The sequence below is a fragment of the Juglans regia genome, chromosome 13 (genome assembly GCF_001411555.2).
Source record: "Juglans regia cultivar Chandler chromosome 13, Walnut 2.0, whole genome shotgun sequence".
Taxonomy (NCBI): domain Eukaryota; kingdom Viridiplantae; phylum Streptophyta; class Magnoliopsida; order Fagales; family Juglandaceae; genus Juglans; species Juglans regia.
In genome coordinates, this window is record NC_049913.1 from 34,597,009 (window position 1) to 34,619,380 (window position 22,372).

Sequence of the window (22,372 nt, forward strand, 5' to 3'; positions counted from 1 at the left end):
ATCATTTTTTATTCTCATCATTGATTAACATCCAATATTTGTCTCAGCAGGTTTCGATCGTTCTTTTGTTTTCTCATTTCCGGTTGAAATTCTTCCCTTAAGCAAACATAGTCTACTACAATTAGTTTTCTCTCATCTTTTGACAATCGAGTATAGTTGGTTCAAATGGAAAAAACATTTTCTTCTTGTGTACACCTTGTAAAATGTCTGGGCGTCTTCTACGTCATCAAATACCATACCGATGAATGGCTCCAAAACTCCACTACTCGAAGAAGAAATATTCCATCATCCATGTTGACTCTATCTTCCACATTCACTCCATCATCCACACTGACTTCATCTGCTACATTCACTCAATCTTTCACATTCACTACATCTTTTACATTCACATCACATTATTCTTTTACACTTTCAGCCTGAGCCGTAGATCTTCATCTTCTAAACATTTGTGACTTAACATTGTCTCAACTTTATCACTATCGAAACTCTAAATTTAATCATTCGTTATAAAATAAGAAATACAAAATAAGATCCTTCAACAATCTCATTTGACTAATTTCAAAAGGAAAAAAAAAATTTTGAAGTAAGGCACAATATGAAATACATGCAGTTACTTATTTGCCATTCTAACTAGCAAATTCTTATTTTCCAAGAAAAACTAATTTCTCAAGAAAATCTATGGTTATATTATGTAATTTACATTAAAAAAAAATCAGATTTATACAAACGTACTCAGGACAAAACATGTGTGTAAATGAATTGGCCCCATGTGCACATGATACTCCAAAAAATCATGTGCCCATTTACTAACTAGCAAATTCTGATTTGCCAATTCGTGGAACCCAAGAAAATCAATTCCAAATTCTGTCATTTTAGCTATGGAATTTTTTACATTTCTAATCAGTGCCATTAAAATGTATATATCAGAAATACCCTCAAACCCTAAATGACCGACCCATATGAGTGAAAAAAATCATACATCAGTGCACGAACCAGTACACAAATGGAATCATGAAGTGGTGGAGGAGATGGGGGCGACCTTCGTCAACAACGACGACGATTGTTGTGATGGGCAACGAAACTTGTTGGGGGAGAAAGAGTTTGGTTGGGGTGACAAAACTTGGTGGGTGCGACAGCATTGTCAGGCTATGGCAGTGACATACCTGGTTTCGTGCGGCGGCAATCTGGGTTCTTCTCAAAGTTCACGGTGAAGTTCAAATGAGGGTTGGTGTTTCTCTTCTCAAAAGGATTTTACACTTCTATTGGTTTTATCAGATGAGACCAGATTCATTACATCTAGTGCATAATTTCATGCATGAATTATTTTTATTGAGGGCTGTTAAACGCTCGGGAATAGTTGGACCATTCCAAAGAGGAACTGTTCCTCTTATGCTAAGCAACATGATTTTTTTCCTTTTGTTAAGTTTATGTGTAGAAAGATATATAGTGCCATGTGGAGTAGTTAAAGTAGCATACTTCTATAATATGGTAGCCTAGGGGCTTGTTTGGGGCTGTGCTAGAAGTCTTAAAAAGTTCTTAAATAACTTTAAAAAACCTCTTTAATGAAAAAATTAGATTGTTTGAGTATTACATATTAAAAAGTATTAGATTGTTTGAGTGTTACATATTAAAATACTTTTTGAATCTCAAATGAGCTAAAAACAACGCTTGAGGAAAAGCAAATGTGTTTTTCAGATAATCTAAAATGTAGTTTAAATTTTAAAAAGACTATTATGAGTAAAAATACTCACACAACTTTCAAATAATTACAACTTTCAAACTTTTAAAAATATAATCATAATTTTAAAAAATCAAAGGATCGTCATTTCTACTTGAAAAACACTTTTTTAATTTGTTTCCAAATAATGTAGCATGTTTGAAAGTGCTTTAAACATATTGTGAGAAACAGTAAATAACTTTTTGATAGTAAAACTTATTATTTAAGCTATAAATCCTAAACCCTAAAACTATAAGATATATTTCTCACCACAAACTCAAATATGCACTAAGACTTATTGCATATTCACATCTAGACAAGGGATCGACCTAGACAACAAATTTCTTTAGCAGATGGAAAATGCTTAGTCCACCGACAATTTCTACCGTGTCCCGATTCATTTTTTTTTTTTTTAGGATTTATGTTTGCTTATAATTTAGTCTTGAGTCTTGTGTTTTTTATTTATTTATTTATTTAAAAAAATACATTAAAAATGCTTTAAAAAAAGAAACAAAAATAAAAAAAAGTTTTACACAATCAATAGAACTCCTCGGTGGATTTCCTCAGTGGCTCATGAGCTAACAACTCCCATAGCAAATAATGTTTAGCAAAAGATGGAAAAAAAAAAAGAACAGAGATCTCCTAAAGTTTTTGATTGTGTTTTATGACTACATGTGAGGGAGAAATAGACATATGAAATAGGTCTCATAGCATTTATTGAACATTTAATATTGCTTGATAAATTCACTCGGACGACTATAGAAGTGATAAGATATATTTTATATGTCTTTCTTCTTCTTAGCTTAGCTTAGATAGTCAAAGAGCATAAGGTGGTAGAATGTGAGCTCTTGAGCCATTGGGTGAGTGTATGTTTTTACCAATAAAAATAAACTAATGAAAAAGCTACACAAGAAAATGTTAGTAGAAATGACATGATATGGACATCTCCACCGAACTTGTACGCCCTTTTACATTCATTTTTTCTAAGTGGGTCACATCTAATTATAAAATTGAATGACAGCCTTGAAACTTGCAGTTAGGAAACATTTGGGTTATTTTTAAATCACTTTTCAACGACGATCTCTCCCAAATTTGGTAATAGATAGTGAGATTATCTCAAAGGAAGATTAAAATTAGCGATCGATCTTTTCCTCTCTTTCAATTTTCTCCAAGTTTTTTTCAAAAATCCTTCTAGTTTTGGTTTAGATAGTGAGTTAAAATGAGATAAAAATTGATTTGAATTTAGAAATGAGATGAGATGATTTTAGATGAAAGATGAAATATGAAAGTTGAAAAAAATATTATTTTTTAATATTATTATTGTTTTGAGATTTAAAAGAAGTTGAATTGTTTATTATATTTTATGTGAGAATTTGAAAATTTTGTAATAATGAGATGAAATGAGATAAAACATTTTCTGAATCTAAATAGGGCTTAAAAGTTAAAAATTGAATAAAATATTATTAGAATATTATTTTTTTAATATTATTATTATTTTGAGATTTAAAAAAATTAAATTATTTATTAAATTTTGTATGAAAAATTTGAAAAAGTTATAATTATGATATCAGATAAAATGAAACACTTTATGTATCCAAACATAACCTAGTCTCTCTTTCCTCCTTGTGCCTACTAAAGAAGACCCTCGCTTCTCCAATCATCTTTTTCTTTTTCCGTCTCTCTCTTTGTTTTTTCATCTACAAGTTGAAAAAAGTCTATTTTTTTTATTTTTCAACCATTACATAGGCGGACATGCCCAATTTAAAATTTCAAATGGTCGTCAATTTACAAATCTAAAGTAACAATTCACTCATATATATGATAGGAGTGTGAGTCTTACAAACTATCTTCTTGGGGTGCTCTAGTCTCATGCATTGCCACATTTTCGATTACAATAATATTATACAGTCTCATCCGCCACAAATCAAAATTCTTTTATCTTCAAATATATATATATATATATATATATATATATATATAAAGAAATGATAGTTACAATCGTGAGTGCATAAGTACCGTACAATCATTTAAAAATATAAAAATAAATATAGAACTCATATAAAAATTAATAGTTTTTTAATAATAGACTCTATTCTTTTTCAAAACGACTATAAAGCATTTGCACACTTTATAATTGCATCACGAGATTGATCTAATTCTTTGAACCTATTTATCTTACTATTTTTTCTAAAGATTGGAGTTGATGTACTTTTCTTTTTGCATCAAAGGAAGTGAGTTCCGACAACAAGAAGCTACAGCAATGCAACGCCTCAAGTCGTGGTATCAAACAATGACAAGTAAAGTTGTCTGTAACTTTCTAAACAGTTGAATCAACAATCTATTTGCCACCATTTTGCTAGAAGGTGATAGGCCAAAAAACTTCAAAACTAGTGCATTTTGACTGTTTCTCAACTTTGTTTTTCTTCCTTCTTTACTTTGACTATTTATAATTGAGAAATGCTTTTAAGTACAAATAAATCTTACAAAAATAAATTTATAAACTGACATATCTTGATAGGATACATTAAATTATAAAATTATTTTTATTATAAAATAGATCTAACATGATCATATAAAATCATATCAATTTATAAGTTTATTTTTATAAGATTTATTTGTGATTGTAACATGTTACGATTCTTGTTGTAATCTCTCACCAAATCTTTTACTTTTATTAATATATATGAGTCATGTTGGGCTATCGTCCAGCAATGGCCGTTAGGTGTACCTCCTAGCATAAACTTTTTTTTTTCTTTTTTCATTCTTTTTTTTTTCATATTTTTTAACATATTTAAATATTTTTAAAAAATAAAAAAATATATCAATATAATAAAATTCAATTCCTTAATTATTAAGTAAAAAAATAAAAAAATAAATATACAAGCTGTCAAAGTGAGTGGACAAAGTGAGAGGGCAAACTAGTATTTTCCTCTCTCGCTCTCTCTATATATATACATATATATATATATATATATATTATAAATTATAAATTACAAGTTAGCAATGACCATATTAAGTTCAATTCAAGGGATCTTAATTCTAATTTAGCAAGGTGTTTTTCAAACGATATTTTCCAGGTCGTGTCTGTGTGAATAACTGGACCAAAACGTAAATAATACTATCAGAGATTTTATAACAATTTTATTGTTTCATGTGAAATTATTATTTAATTTAAATTTTTATGATAAGTGATGATTTAATGATAATTTGAAAATTAGCTTTGCTTAGAAGAAAGGTCAAGCTAAAAGTATTTACTTGCTATAGGAATGGTGATTAATAATTGAGGAGATAAGATTTAAAAAGTTTTTGGTATTAAACTTAAGAAAAACTCTACTCAACTTCCGGTTCCCTCAACCACACTCCCCACTCCTGACGTGGCAAACCCGGTTTGTCTCCCATATCACGGTTCATCGCCCACACCCCTCCCGAGCTACTCTCAGACTCTCTTCCTCTTCTCCCTCACCCTGACGCCTTTACCCAGCCTCACCCTTCGTTGCAGTAGCCCTCAACCAGATCCCAGACTCTTCTCTCTCACCCCTCACCCAACACCCTCACGTTTCACTTCTCTCACCCCCTTCAGTCCTGAACCTTAGAAGAATTCATCCTCACGAAGACCCATCTCTCTCACCCCCTCCAGTCCCAATCTCGTCTCACTGATTCTTCCTTTTAGTGTCCTTTTTCTCTGTCTCTCTCACCGAGCCCTCTCTCTATCTACCAAGCCCTCTCTCTATCTACCGAGCCCTCTCTCTCTCTCTCACCGAGCCCTCTCTCGTGTAAGGATCCCGTGCTAACACTCGACTCCTCGATCCCTGCCTCTCGGTCTCAAACTCCGTTGCAAACTCCAGACGTTGCAGAGAAACCCAGATCTGTACCTCACATCACGGTAACACAGGTTAGTCATTTTTCCTTTTGAGATTACACTGATTTCGGTAAGGTTTTTTTTTGGTAGATTTTGTCTAAGTTTCTTGCACGTATATACATTGAGCATTTTCCTTACAAAGGGTACTGCCCAGCTTCTTCTCATATCCAACTTCATTGGGAATGGATTTTCATGATCCATGTTTTAGTTAAAAATATTGGATATCATAGCTGATTTTTCTGGTTTGATGGGGTCTGGATCTAAAATGTTTAATAGCTTTATAATAGATTTTTAAACTGAGAAATTGGAACAAGAATAATTTAGGTGGAAGAAAAGTTAGCCATATTTAACCTTCTTATATGAAAGATAAAGTTTAAAAATGAATTTAACGGGTGAAAGTTTTGTTACCCTACTTGAACATGATTGTGTGTATTGGTTATAGTCTTCTTTTTTGTTGGCATGACTCAAAGGGTCACTTATTTTTTAGTTTTGTTGTGATTATAATTTATTACCATGTTACAGGGGCTTGGGAAGTTAACATTAGATTATTATTTGAAATGTGTGAAACACCAAGTAAGAGGAAATCGGAAGGATAAAATGTTACGATTCTTACTTTTACGGTCCAAATTAAAATGAAGTTTATAGAAATATGGTGTGATTGACCTGGGAGTATCCCTCACTTGAGATATCCATATAGCATACATAACCTTAAGGATCTTGGTGGCTTTTCGAAGTCAAGAATTGTAATTTAACATAGATATGAGGAGTTCTGCTACTTTTGTTTCTTCTTTCCATTGCCTGGAGGCTTCTCAAGTTATCTAACATTAATAGATAGGCATACCCTTTATAATATAATTTATTTATAAGATGAGTAACCATTGAGTTTTACTATCTTTATGTTCTTATCTTGATTGTGAGAATTTTGATAACTATATGCTTCAGAAAATAATTCCTTTACATGAAGTCACTAGTGTACAAAGGGCGAAGACAGTTGCGATCTTCCCTAATGCCATAGAAATTGTTACTGGAGGCAAAAAAGTAATTCTAGATATGGACTTTCATTTCTTCTCTTTGCTTTGTAGAGATGATGTCTATAAGAATGTGGCCTGATTTTTTTTGGTATTATCTATCATTTCAGTATCAGCTGCAATGTCTTAATCCAACTATTATTATGGCAAAGTAGAGTGACATTTTTTTAGTTCTTATAGTCAAAAAAATAATTATGAATGCATGTACAAAGTTGTCATATTTTTGTATTGTTTTTTAATGCATGTACAAAGTTTTCATATTTAAAGTTTGAAATTCTTGAATTATATGCAGGGAGAAGCAATATGTCAATTTCTCAGATAGGCAAATATACTTCAATTGGTAGAGGAAAAAATCCTAACAAGAGAGAATGCAGTTTGAAAGAGGAGGATGACTTATTGCTACGCGAGAATGAAGCTAAAAAATAAAGACAAACTAATAGAGAGAGAGAGAATTAGCTTCACAAGCAAGAGGACGAACTAAGAAAACGGATTATAAACAATAGGGGTACACGCATATTGTTGTGTTTGTATTAAATCGTATATATTGTAATAGTTTTTGGTTGGTTCAGACTATAGATGTATCGTTTTACTTTTAATTATAAATAGATGGTTTGGATTGTAACTGTATGCTATATTCTCTATGAATATAATTATGACAGCTTATTATGGATGCTAAATTTGTTTGTGAGAATGGTAATGGATGTGTTAAATTGCTGCATCCTCTCTGTTTGTGAGAATCCGACAGGGAAAATGCATTTTGATATTCTCTAAACACACTTACTTTGTATGATGCAATCATTTAAGGTTCCAGGATTGAGGAGTGGTGCCATCAAGGCTCTTTTCTTGTGAGCCCTTTAGGAGTGCAGTACGTACAAACGCCAGGAAAAAAATTGTGATCCATTGCCTTCTAGAACAAAAGCCTTTTAGAACCTGAACTCATGCTTACTCTCTCATAATATGATGATCAAAATCAGTACATGTACCAAATCAAAGTACATTGCTAGAAACTACCCATTTACAAATACACAATTAGTTAAAAACTACCTAAAAACACATACACAATTAGTAGGCTGAAATTACCCACTTACAAATACACAATTACCCATTTATATACACAAATTGTAAGTCCCCAAAACTTTTTGGAGAGTCTAGACTATTGGAACTGTTCTCTTCCATGGGCAATCTCTGGTTGGATCTTTCGTCAAATTTGGATGTAAACTGTCGAGACCCATCATTGCCTTTATTCTTATTGCTAAATAATTCTTTTCTCCATGCATGGCTGTGAAAGGAAGTCATCAAAAAACTGTTACAAAAACATGAAGCTACACTTGGGATCACCATAGTCGCGAATAATGACACATGAAAATTTCAATATAATCTGTCTAACATTTGTTCATTCGGGAGTAATATTATCTTTCACCATTTAATGAAGTTTGATTAAAGAGTTGAGCAAACAAAATACAATAAGCAATTATAAGTTTTATAATACAGCCCTTAAATTACATCCCACTTGTGGATGCTTGAGCTTTAACTGTGAGTCAAGTCTAGCAAATGGACCATAATTGAGAGCAAGGGAAAATTAGTGGAAAGTCAATGCTACCACTAATCTACCTCCGTATGTCATCAGACTTTAGTAATTTAACATTGAAGCATGACTCTAGAAAATAAAGAACAAGTACATAAATAGGACCAGCTAAGGACAAGACAAATCACAAAACAATACCTGCAGAACATATTGTGACATGCCAAAGCATGAAACAAGAGGAGTGCAAATAATCCTAGTGTTGGGTGAACCAAGCATGCCAACATAATTGCAGTGAAAATATCCAAAGAAGTGAAAAGATCCAAAGCAGACTTTTCCTTCCCACACCTCCCACCATGACATTTTCAAATAAATAATGTATATCATACATGAGTTGGTGAAATTGAGGTAGAAGGCCTGGGTGGCTTTCCATCTTCTTCATTGCCCATCACGTTATTTCAACTGAGTTTTGAGAACAACAATTAATATCAGATAGCAATGGGGGAAACATACATGCTGATCTCTCACTCAGAGAAGTGGTTTGATTTTTTTTTTAATCACTTTCTCCCTAGTATTTGGCAAATTACTAGTATATGTTTTATTTTGAAGTGGTTCTTTGCCATCATTAAGACAATGCTAAAGTCATATGGAGCTTGTCATATTTTTACATCCTAGCTTTGAATTTATAACCACTGAAGGCTAAAACCACATTGTTGGAGTGGACAATATTATATAATATGGCATATTTGTGATCATGAAATCTATATATCATTATAAATATGGCATCTAGAATTGCCCAAAATAGAGATAAATCCAAGTTTCAACCTCTGCAGACCAATTTCATGCTAAGGAATCAACTCACGGCCGTACGTATGGCAAAAAAAAATAAAAATTGTGCAACAGTCAAAAAATGGAAAGAGATACAAGAACAGAAAAATGCCCAAAATCTAACGTGAGCACAACTTTAGCATTTTTACTTTTAACTTGTCTAACCTGAGGTATACGAACAGAAAAATGCCCAAAATCTAATGTGAGCACAACTGTTAATATTTCTACTTTTAACTTGTATAATGTAAGGTACACGACAGAAAAATACCCAAAATCAGCAACCAACCACAGATCAACAAATACAAAACCACAAATCCAACAAACACAAAAACACACAGGATGAGTCACGTTAGAAATGGAGAGATACTGAAAAATGAAATGGAGAGAAAGTTTTGGTCGGTTCTTACCCTTGTCTGCGGCCCCAGACGGGCGGTGAGAATGGCGGCATGAAGAATGCGGGCGGAGGGATGAAGCCCGGAAGGAGAACGCGAATGCTGAGGGAGGGGGTTGGGAAACGTGCGGGGATGGGGGAGGGGGGAAATTCAAATGAGAAATAAAATGGGTCCATGGGAGGGTAGCTCTAAAAGCACGTTTCAGTTATTTAAAAAAAAAAAAAAAAAAGTTACACGTCAGCTGGTGTGCGGTAGTTGAGTAATAGTAGGAGGTTGTATAGAACAACTCATAGACATAAAAAAAATATTTTAATTATAAAATAATTATATAAAAACAATCTCATAAATTGACGTGGTTCGTTAAGTTATAAAATTATTTTTATTATAAAATAAATATAATAAATCAGATAAAATCATGTCAGTAAATAAATAATAAAAAATAATAAATCTATTATTATCTTTTATATAATTTTTTTATTTTATAGACGTAGGAATTTAAATAAATAAATTTTTAAAAAAAAGTGAATAGAAAAAAGTTTCATGATTGGAAGCGACACTTTTGTCTCTGAACAAACACGATCATAAAGTCGCAACTTTGCAAAAAGCGAAGTCTTCCACCTGTTTTGTTCTTCTGTGCCTCTCTGACTCCTTCAAAAGCACAGTAATACTTCAAAACTCATGTAGAGAGAGAAGTAAAGATGGCTGATTCCAAGGTGGAGATGATCTCAAGACTAGCTCAATGGAAAATCGACAACTTTGGACCCTGCTCTTTCAAAAAATCCGACCCTTTCAAGGTCGGAATCTGGAACTGGTAACAACTCCCTCGCTTGTTACCTGACATGTAAATTTATGTAAATGTGATTGGGTTTTCTGTTGGTGGATGATGTTTTGGAAATTGGTTTACAGGCATTTATCCATAGAGAAGAATCGTTATATCTACATTCGCCTATATCCAGAGCCCTCACGAGTCTCCAAAGAGCAGCCTCCGCTTGCTCGCTTTATCCTCCGAGTCTGTATATCGGGCGCTAATCGCAAGCAGTACACCTCCCCAAGTATGCCTTATCTTACTAATTATGTTCATATTTTCTTGTTAAAGCAAATGTCTTCCCTTCTAATTTTGAGTCTTTTGTGGTTGAGATGTCCATCTTTTACGAGCCCTTTTTTGAAGGATCTCGTTGTTTAGATATAAAATACAGAATTACATTTAGCTCTTCCCATTGGCTTAAGTTTTTGAGACAAGTGGGACGATTGGCGGAAATGAAAGCGGGATTTCCCTTCCTTTGAATGCCAATATTGATAGTGAATTGTAAATTACTGTAGGACTCCTTCAAACAATGAGTTAAGCTTTATTGATGAAAGGCAATTAAATAGATGAATTAAAAGAAATTGATAATGTCCTATTTCAACCAAAACTCGAAGCAAAGCTAAAACAACTACTCCAAAGAGAGAGAATATAATGTAACCATAAAGTGATAACACCCTTAACACTAAACTATCTAAATTTTCCTTGCCATCTTCCAAGCAAAGCGCTTTATGCAAATCGCGTCTGCTAGACAACATTTCTTCATACAAACTTCTAGCTCTCAAGTTAGATCTTTGCCCGTGTAACACTCTTTTACTATTACATCTTCTATATTTTCTTTTTATTGCCATTGACTGTCCGAAACGTCGGTTCCCTTGGAGAAGGCTATGGAGACACAAGGCGCCCCCCAAAGTACCCTTCTTTGTGTGGACATCATCTTTAGGCAAGATTCTCACAACTGATAATTTGAGGAAGCGGAGAGTTATTATAGCAGATTGGTGTTATATGTGTAGGGGAGGGGGCGAGTTGGTATATCACCTCTTGTTACACTATGAGATAGCATGTGCTTTATAGGATGGGGTGCTGGGTAGAGTAGAGTTGGGTTGGGTTATGTCAGAGACCGTGGTGGCAGCTTTGGCCAGCTGGCCAATTATTGGAGGTGTACATCAGATTACTGCAGTCTCAAAGATGATCCCAATGTATATCATGTGGTGTTTATGGCAGGAAAGTAATGTGCGGACATTTGAGGATAAGGAGAGATTGCTGGAGGAACTTGTAGCTTTATTTTATAGCACGTTATGTACTTGGTCCAATGCTGTTGATTTTAATGGCATGGCCCTTCCTGATTTCCTTGTCTCTCTTGCACCCTCCTAGTCAAGGTTGTCTCTTGTATATACTGGGCTTGGCCTATTCTTTGAGCAATGTAGTTTGTTTACTTACAAAAAAAAAAGGAGTGTCCGGAACAAAATTTCAACTAATCTAGAGTGCACAAGCCCTTGGCAATGAGTTTACCATAAGTGTACCTCAAATAAGTCAAAGGAAATTGAAATTCCCCCAGTCTGATGGCCCATAGAAATTGTTTTCACCCAAGGTTCAAACCTTAGATCTGGAGGGAGAATACCACCAAGACCAAGGCTCTTTTATATGGAAAATCCCAAGTAATTTGCTCTAGGATGCAAGGTGAAGAGTTGTACAGCCTAGGGACTATGATGCTGAAGATGTTTTAAATTGTATATGATGGGGACAATTATTTGTTGGGGAGATAAACATTAGGGAGTCTCCAATTGAGGCCTTTATGCAACAAGTTTGAGACACGACCTTTACCCAAAAACTTAAAAGCCTCTGTTGTGGCCGCATTATACTCACTCTCATATGAAATTATGTTTGTCTTGAGAATGCATCAGACATAAAAATCTAACCTTACTACATACATATACAAAATATCGAGAAACCAATCTGTAGTTCTAATAAATGACAATTTTCCTGATCTTTTTGTGTGTATGCTTGGACAAGTACATGTATGGGGCTGGTATTTGGTTTAGTGGATGGTTAGATTTGGGACTCTGTTTGTTTGAATGGAAAAAAAAAATTAGGGAAATATGCTTCTGTACTCAGCTTTTTTCAAATTTTAATTATTGCATGGTTGTTTTCCAGAAATATGTATAACATCCATATTTGAATTTGGCCAATCCAATTTGAGAAAGAAAAAACATATTTGAGGGTTTTCTAAGAGGGTGGAATAAAGGCATCAGGAATACAGCAGTTGGAAAGTAGATAATGTGGTGTATGTTTGATTGCTGTGACCAACTAGATGGCCTTTTAAACTAATCCCATCAAGTTAAAACCGATTGATGAGGACATCTCCTTCTATTATTGTTTTAGTTATTTTATTAATGTTTTGTCTATTTTATTTAGGGTTGTATTGCCCTACTAATTAAAGACATTTTCTATTTTTGTCATTTTATTAATGTGTTAGTTATTTCATTTAGGGTTTGTGTTGCCCTACTACTTAAAGACTTTTGAAGGAATTTTGTAGTCAGTTGATTTTGAATGCAAAACGGATGCGCTAGCCGCCCCCTTCCAGTCCTGAGTGTCTTCTTCTTCTCTCTCCCTCCTCTCTCGTTCTTTTCTCTTCTCTATTTTCTTAATATTCTGCTCTACCTCTTATCTCATTTCTATCCTACATCATATTGGTATCAAGAGCCGGTTGTATTGTTTTCTCAAACAATACCGAACCATTCGTTTCATCTCCTTCCTCCGAAAACCAGCGCCGAAAACCCACCCACCCGAGCTCCCTTCGATCCAAGCCAAAGTAAAGCCCGTCGAAGACCTTGCCGAGAACTGGGTTCTCTGCAGTGATTCGACCCTCCCCGTTACCTCCGTCTCACCTTCGGCCTCTCCCGAAATACCCAGTACCGAGATACACAGAGACAACAAATACCAAAAAAAAAAAAAAAAAGAGAAAACAGTACAGACCTCGTCGAAACCACTAGATTTGAGGCAGACGACGCCGGAAACACAGCATCTCAGCTCCGGTTCTTCTTCCTCGACCAGACGCCTAACTCTCCTTCGGTCTTCTCCCCTCGCGCGACTTCCAGCAGAGAAACAGCCGAACGCAAACTACTAGATTTGAGGCATACGAAGCCGGAAACACAGCATCTCAGCTCCGGTTCTTCTTCCTCGACCAGACGCCTAACTCTCCTTCGGTCTTCTCCCCTCGCGCGACTTCCAGCAGAGAAACAGCCGAACGCAAAAGGAATAAAGAGAGGGAGTCGGAGTTCCTCGCGTGACTTTTCAACGTGTGCACAGTTATCAACACGAGGGAAGTTTTAACTATCTCTTTATTTGGTTTTATACAATCGGTTTATTTTTAAAAAAATTGTATCAATTGTTTTTCTGTGCTGTGCTACCAGTAGTAAATTTTCCAGACCCACTTGATTGGATCTTTTGTTAACTTAGTTTCCGTGGTTACTTTTATTCCCATACTTGCTGCAGCCCAATTTAGTCAACTCTTGGATTTTATATTCTCATTCTCTCATCTTCATAAGACCAAACTCTTGTTCTTCGTTTCTTCATTACTTATTCAAAAAAAAAAAAAAAAATCCTATGTGATTGGATTTTCTTGATTAGTATTTGGTCTTTGCTTTTGTCATTTTAAATATTAGCATTAGTTGCTTGCCGTATTTGGATTTACGTAATCCCAAAAAAAAAAAAAAAAAAATTTGCTCAGGTTGATATTTTCATTGCTTGCATTTTTGTTCATTGATCTCCATTGCACTTCATTTAGCGAGTGTTGCATTGCATGCAGTTGCGTAGTGGTCGTCTTGTCACCTCTAGTTCCAGTACTTTTACCATGGACCCTTCCCAATTTGATGCCCTCACTCGGCAATTAGCTCAACTAGCCAATAACCAGCAACATGTACAAACTCAATTAGCGGCTGTCCAAACTGAGATGGCTGCTACTCGTGAGGAGAACAGGGACCTAGCTGCTAGGTTGAACAATTTTGAGGAACTCCCTCATTCGTCTGACAACTCTGAAGTGTCCCAAAATAGACGCCATCGTCGTCGACGAGGTGATCGACAACATGTCAGACATGATCGTGGGGGTAGGGATTATGATCGTGAGCGAGAACGAGACCATTACCGCCAAGGTACTCAGTCCCCTACTCGCCATGAGGAGCGTCTATTCAGAAACATTAAGCTAGAGGCCCCTACTTTTGATGGTTGCTTAGATCCTCGAGTTTTTACTCAATGGATTAGGGATATGGATCGTTTCTTTACCTGGTATAGAGTCCCTGAAGATCGAAGAGTTCAATTTGCTAGCCTGAAACTAACTGGCACTGCCCAACTCTTTTGGGAAAGTGTAGAGGATCTCCTTGAGAGGCGTCATGCGCCTCCTGTTGGGAGTTGGGAAGAAATGAAGCGTCGTCTTCAAGAGAAATACCTGCCCCAATCTTACAGGGGTAATTTGTTGGACCAATGGAATGCCCTTACACAGGGCAATCGGCCAGTGACCGAGTATGTCACTCAATTTGATGAATTCCGAATGAGATGTCATATTGTTGAGGATGATGCCATGACTTTGAGTAGGTTTAGACAAGGCTTAAAGGATGACCTTAGACGTGAGCTTGTCCTTCGGGGTGTCGCTACACTTGACCATGCTTACTCTTTAGTCCGAGACTATGAGTCAGTCATGAGGACTTCGTATGGAAGGCGCGGTGACAACCGCCCTTCCATCACCCCAGCGCCCACCCTTTCCCCTAAGTCTCTCTTAGGACCTCCGCCACCTAATGTGTCCCCTGCATGGGAAAATAAGGGTAAAGGCCCTGAAGTTCCAAGGACTTCCTCCCGCTTGCAGTGTTTCAAATGTAAGGGTTTTGGTCACATTTCTTCCAATTGTCCTAGTCGAACCCTAGTCATTGAGGAACATGAGAGTATAGTTGAGGAACTGTTAGAAGATCAAGTCTATGAGCCTAATCTTGAAGAGTTTGGTGATCTAGGTGATGATGAGGGTACCTTCTTAGGTTGTATCCGAGCCTTTCCTGTGGATTTAAGTTTTGTACCTTATGCTCCCGACACACCCAGATTAAGTGTTGTACGTTGCACCCTTACCCAACCAAAAGGTGCTGATGATTGGCGCCGTCATGCCATCTTTCATACTTATATTAAAATCAATGATAAGGGTTGCAAAATCATTGTGGATAGTGGGAGTTGCATTAATGCGGTTTCTGTGGCTACTGTGTCCCGTTTTGGATTACAACCAGTACCTCACCCTCAGCCTTATAGTGTTTCTTGGGTTGATACCTCTTCCATAGCTGTGAAAGAGCGTTGTCTGGTTCCTATCCAGTTCTTAGAGTATAAGGATCGTATATGGTGTGACGTCATTCCTATGGATGTCGGTCATGTCATTCTTGGCAGGCCTTGGTTATTCGACTTAGATGTGACTATCCATGGTCGATCCAATTCATGTTCCTTTGTGTTTAATGGAAAGAAGATTCATCTTAACCCTTTACCTCCAAAACTTGTTGGGTCACAACAAACAAAGAAAATTGTGGAGCGAAAAGGGTTAAATATCATTAACTCTACGGAGTTTGAGCGTGCACTCGTGAGTGCTCCTGTGGTGTTTGCTGTAGTTGTTATGGAGGTTCCTTTGACATCTCCAGTAGTGGTCCCTGATGAGGCCCAATCATTTTTTCAGGAGTTTCGGGATGTCTTCCCTGAAGACCTCTCTGACCACTTACCTCCTCTACGAGATATTCAACATGCCATAGATCTCGTCCCAGGAGCGTCCCTTCCCAACTTGCCTCATTATAGGATGAATCCCACTGAGCATGCTGAGCTCCAAAGACAAGTGGGTGAACTTCTTCACAAAGGCTTTATCCGTGAGAGTTTAAGTCCTTGTGCAGTTCCTGCCCTTTTGACTCCTAAGAAAGATGGTTCTTGGAGGATGTGCATTGATAGTCGTGCCATTAATAGGATCACAGTGAAATATCGATTTCCCATCCCTAGGCTTGATGATATGTTGGATATGATGGTTGGTGCCACAATATTTTCGAAAATTGATTTAAAGAGTGGGTATCACCAAATTAGGATTCGCCAGGGTGATGAGTGGAAGACTGCCTTCAAGACGAAGGACGGCCTTTATGAGTGGTTGGTCATGCCTTTTGGACTAACCAATGCCCCAAGTACTTTTATGAGAGTGATGACACAAGCTCTTCGGCCTTTCATGGGTAAGTTCCTCGTCTACTTTGATGACATTCTCGTTTACAGTAGGACTAAGGAACAACATCTAGATCATCTCACACAGGTTTGTTCCACTCTTCGTGAGACAAATCTGTATGCTAATGTGAAGAAATGTTCTTTCTTCACCGATAGGGTTGTCTTCCTAGGATTCATTGTGTCTTCTACTGGAGTATCTGCTGACCCCACAAAGATTCAGGCCATTGTTGGTTGGCCTGAGCCCAAGACTATACACGATGTCAGGAGTTTTCATGGTCTGGCTACATTTTATCGTCGTTTTATTAAGGGGTTTAGCACAATCATGGCTCCTATCACGGAGTGCATGAAGAGGGGCGAATTTCAGTGGACATCGGAAGCGGCTAAGGCTTTTAAGTTAGTTAAGAAGCGAATGACGGAAGCCCCTGTCATGCGACTTCCTGATTTCTCCAAAGTTTTTGAGGTTGAGTGTGATGCTTCAGGGGTAGGAATAGGTGGAGTTCTTAGCCAGGAACGCCACCCTGTTGCTTATTTCAGTGAGAAGTTAAATGATGCCAAACAACGGTACTCTACCTATGATAAGGAACTGTACGCGGTTGTGCAAGCTTTGCGCTATTGGCGCCATTATTTGCTACCTCAGGAGTTTGTTCTTTATTCAGATCATGAGGCCCTCCGCTACCTCAATTCCCAGAAAAGATTGAATTCTAGGCATGGCCGTTGGGTTGAGTATTTGCAAGCTTATTCTTTTGCTTTAAAGCATAGGAAGGGCGTTGAGAACCAAGCAGCTGATGCCTTGAGCCGCCGTATCTCCCTCTTGTCTATCATGAATGTCAAGGTCATAGGTTTTGAAAGACTTAAGGAGGAGTATGAGTCTTGTCTTGATTTTAGGGATACTTTTTTCGCTTTGAAAAGCGGGCAGTCGGATACCACTGATGGTTTCCGTTTGGAGGATGGTTATCTTTTTAAGACCAATAAGTTGTGTATCCCCCGGACTTCAGTTAGAGACTTTATAGTTTGGGAAGTTCATGCTGGAGGCTTGGCTGGACATTTTGGACGTGATAAGACCATAGAAGAGATTGAACGTCAATTCTATTGGCCTAGCTTGAAGAGAGATGTGGCTAAGATAGTTAGCACCTGTAACACTTGTCAATTAGCCAAACAAAAGCGACAAAATACTGGTCTCTACACACCCCTTCCTGTCCCTAGTTGTCCTTGGCAAGACGTTAGTATGGATTTTGTGTTGGGACTTCCACGCACTCTGAAGAAGTATGATTCTATTTTTGTTGTAGTGGACCGTTTCTCAAAAATGGCTCACTTTATCCCTTGTAGCAAAACTTCAGATGCGTCTAAGGTCGCTAGGTTGTACTTTAACGAGATTGTCAAGTTGTATGGTCTTCCTAAAACCATTGTGTCAGATAGGGATGTTCGCTTCACAAGTCATTTTTGGAGAACCCTATGGCATATGGTTGGCACTAAATTGAAATTCTCCACTGCTTACCACCCCCAGACAGATGGTCAAACTGAAGTTGTCAACCGCAGTCTTGGCAACTTATTAAGATGTCTGGTTCAGGAGAATCTTAGGAATTGGGATTTGATCCTCCCTACAGCTCAGATTGCATATAACAGTTCGGTGAATCGGTCTATAGGTATGAGTCCCTTTGAAGTTGTTCATGGCTACAAACCTAGGAAGCCCTTAGACCTTATTCCCATGTCTCCTCATGCTCATGTATCTGTGTCAGCTGAGGCTTTTGTTCAACATCTTCATGACTTGCATATTGAGATCAATAAACAACTTGAGGCTAGTAATGCATCATATAAACTGCAAGCTGATTTGCATAAACGACATGTTGAATTTAAAGTTGGGGATTATGTTATGATTCGAATTAGACCGGAACGGCGTCCACCTGGATCCGCTTCCAAATTGCAAGCACGTAGTGCTGGTCCTTTTAAAATTTTAAAGCGTGTTGGTCCAAATGCATACATTATTGATCTTCCATCACATTTTGGTTACCACCCTACTTTCAATGTTGAGGACTTAGTTGCTTATAAAGGCCACTTCAATCCCTCCAGTGATCCTTTTCTACCTCCATCTGTGAGCCTTAATCCTGAACCTTTTGTAACTCCTAATCCACTACCATCCATCACAGCACACAAAGATAAAATCGATACTATTCTAGATGAACAGATTGTGTTGACCAATGATGGAGAGGTTCAACGTTTCCTTGTTCGTTGGGTCGATCGACCAGATTCTGACTGTACATGGATTCCCAGAGAGACACTACAGCAGCTTGATCCAGATTTATTAGAGCTTTATCGGGGCCAGCAGGATCTTCCTTTGCCTGGGTCACCAGCCGCCTGTTCTAGAGAAGTGGGCAGAGACACCAGATTCAGACCTCCACTCACACGTGTTTATGGCCGTCGGAAGAAGCGTGCTCAACCACTTAGTTTATGGTTGGGTGATTGATTGCAGCCTTAGTGTGACTCATCAACTTGGCAGAATCAAGCTTTTCCACCCCGGGAGAGTTGATGAGGACATCTCCTTCTATTATTGTTTTAGTTATTTTATTAATGTTTTGTCTATTTTTATTTAGGGTTGTATTGCCCTACTAATTAAAGACATTTTCTATTTTTGTCATTTTATTAATGTGTTAGTTATTTCATTTAGGGTTTGTGTTGCCCTACTACTTAAAGACTTTTGAAGGAATTTTGTAGTCAGTTGATTTTGAATGCAAAACGGATGCGCTAGCCGCCCCCTTCCAGTCCCGAGTGTCTTCTTCTTCTCTCTCCCTCCTCTCTCGTTCTTTTCTCTTCTCTATTTTCTTAATATTCTGCTCTACCTCTTATCTCATTTCTATCCTACATCACCGATCCTGCTCTTACGCTGGCTAGATGACACTACTACACTTTAAACTTGCACAATCAATATGAAACTGAAAACTTTGTGTGGCAAAGCATCCTATGTATGTGCCTTGAATCATTCAGGAAAAAAGAAAAGAAAAGAAAAATATAAGCAGGTTGAGGTAAATTTTTTGTGTTCAGTTAACCCAGTTTCTTGTCACAAGTACAGTACGAGATCCTTATGTTTTGAAACACGAAAATATGCCAAGAGGAATGTTTTTTCTTTCAAAAGTAGTTTGAACTTCATGCAATCAACCACACACTATTATATTTCTCAGTTCTTTTGTGCAAAAATCACATTATCTTTTTGGCCCCATGAGTCCTTGAGGAGGATCTCAGTTCCTCCCACCTGTCCATTATGCAAGAATTTGATGGATGGACAGTATGTTGTTTCAACTTGATGAGCTGTATTTCCTGGGTGATCCTTTTTGCTTGGCGTTACTCAACCTTGTGTTGTATGCTCAAATTAAAATAAGCAGGGTTCAGGCTGTTTCCCATTCAAGTTTTATTTCTATATGATCAATTTACATTATGGGTCTGCAAAGTTTCTGCATGCTCTTCTTTAATCTTTTTTGGTGGTTGCTGTAAATACATTGACTCTGACTCGTATTGCTATAATTAGCCACTGTGTTGTGTTGTAAGATATACTCCCTTTATGAATGCATGCATACGGAGATGTGGTTGGCCACATTTGTTTGGATCTCGCCCAGGCCGAAGTGGGTAAAATGAAGCAATTTTTTGTTTGACCTACTTGCAGAAAGAAGTAAAATCAGTTCTAATAGAAGTTTTTAGTGATCATCCAACATTCATTATTTGAAATTTCATTCATTTTATTTTAAGCTCCAATATGGTGATATGTTTTGCATATGAGAATCAGACAGTCGCCAATATATGCACATAACCATATATTGTTTCATGTTACAGTTCATGAGAGACTGCTTCGAACATGTGAAGACTTCGTTTGGCCAGTTGATCCCACCTTTCATGGTCGCTTCATCATTGATGTTGAGTTTCTGGACCTGAAGATCTGCCCTCTGAATGTGAGTAACTTACCGTAGTCTTGTCTGAGCTAACTATGATGTTGGCATGTAAGAGGGATTTTAGTGACTGTTTTTTTTCTCCGCTCTCTTGGAGCTCTTTTTTATCATGGATTCATTCCAATGCATCTAGTATAATTTCTCTAGTCAGATTTACTTTCTTCCAGTCCGGTTCTTCTATGGCCAGGTGACTTTTAGCAATGAAATTTTTCTTTATAAAGACACAAGAAATCAAGCATTAAAACAAACTCAAGGTGTCTCTTAGTTTCTTTAAACCTTGCTACTTGCTTCATTATCATTCTTTTCATTCTTAAACTCAGGGTGGAGACGCTTGTTCCATTTGGCCCGGTGATGGGGTGATGCAGTCTGTGTCAGCCCAGAGTTCTCTTCAGTGCCTCTCTCGTATGCTTGATGAGGCCATCCTTTCTGATCTCACCATAAACACTGCTGAGGGCACTTTGAGAGCTCACAAGGCAATTTTGTCTGCAAGTTCTCCCGTGTTTCAAAGCATGTTCCATCATGACCTCAAGGAAAAAGAGTCTTCTTCAATCTACGTACAAGACATGCCACTAGAATCTTGCATGGCCCTTCTTAGTTACTTGTATGGAACCATAAAACAAGAGGATTTCTGGAAGCACCGACTGGCTCTTCTCGGGGCAGCCAACAAATATGACATTGCTAACCTCAAAGATGCTTGTGAGGAAAGCCTCTTGGAAGACATTAACTCTGAAAATGTACTTGAGAGGCTGCAAGAGGCTTGGCTTTACCAGTTGAACAAGTTGAAGAAAGGATGTTTGACGTACTTATTTGATTTTGGCAAGATATACGATGTCAAAGATGAAGTTAAAAACTTTTTCCGTCATGCAGACAGGGAACTGATGTTGGAGATGTTCCAAGAGGTGCTTACAGTTTGGAAGCCTGTATGAAGTAACAATGGAATTGGTCTTCACATACGGACAAACAACATAGTTTCTTGTAAGTTGTATATGCTCTTGCACACATGAGCATGCTAAGGTTTGCATGCAGGAAGTCTATTAGTTTAAACTGTGAAGAATACTTGTATTATGATCTGTGGAACCTTGATCTGGGTATAAAATTCCTGGAATTCCAAATCAATTGAGCAGTGCTTTTAGCTGTGTTTTTTTCCGGAAATCTTACTCATCTCATGTGCGGTCTTAGATAAGAATACGAGTTCCATCTCCACCGCTGTTCCTGTGGCAAGAATATGAGTTCTTTTTGTTGGAGACATCTTTGAGAGATGAAATTATTGGTAGAAGAACCTTGACTACTAAAATGTTGTTGTTTCTGAGTGGCAAGCATTTCTTGCATTTGCTACAGCCTCCTTAGTTTTTCAATTATTTTCCTGGGGTGTGATGGTCAGAGGTTACGGATAGGGGTGTTCACCAACTTTCTTAGACAATTTGAACCATCTGGATAAGTATCACAAATTCACAACCAGAAAGCAATGGCTAATGCATATGCTCAGTAGATTGAATGTGACCAAGCACGGCCAGCACGGGTGTGGCAGGATAAGGACTCGTGGTAAAATTCATGGTTCGATTCGGTACAGCATGGACTATAGAATATGAAATATGGCTATACAATATTCACAAAAACAATATGCTTTCAACACTAAACTGGCATAATAACACTTGGGTCTTTCTCTCCCAATGCAGCAATCAATTTAGCTGAAGAAAATAAACCATTTGGTTGTCCCTGATTAAGCAGACGCTGCATCAAGCTTTGCCAATAACTCTTAATTGACAATGGCTTTAAGTGCAGGAATGCCATAAAATATTTCAAATCAAATAAGCCATTCAGAATGGGCATTCCTGTAACAACCCATCTTTGCTTAGCCATCAATCAAACCAGGGATGGCCTCACTCTATTGAGCATTCACCTTCATTATACGTCTTTAAGCAAACTTTATTATATATAAGGGAGACTAATGTTGGCTCTCTATGTGGAGTTTGATCATGTCTATGAGCGGTTCAGTTTGATGATTCGATTCAATAAGGATTTGTTGTGTTTTTTTTTTAATAAATTTTCAATGAGGTTTCGGCTCTTAATCCG

General features: G+C 37.2%; 1 protein-coding gene across 1 annotated transcript; it reads left to right on the plus strand.

The window, feature by feature from the left end:
• Window positions 1–9,923: 9,923 nt before the first annotated feature.
• On the plus strand, window positions 9,924–21,451 carry LOC108988362 (BTB/POZ domain-containing protein At1g21780-like). Its single transcript, XM_018961610.2, has 4 exons — window positions 9,924–10,157; window positions 10,253–10,398; window positions 20,187–20,302; window positions 20,620–21,451. Exons 1-4 carry the CDS (start codon window positions 10,045–10,047, stop codon window positions 21,223–21,225), a joined length of 981 nt encoding a protein of 326 aa, XP_018817155.1. The 5' UTR covers window positions 9,924–10,044; the 3' UTR covers window positions 21,226–21,451.
• The last annotated feature ends 921 nt before the right edge of the window (window positions 21,452–22,372 follow it).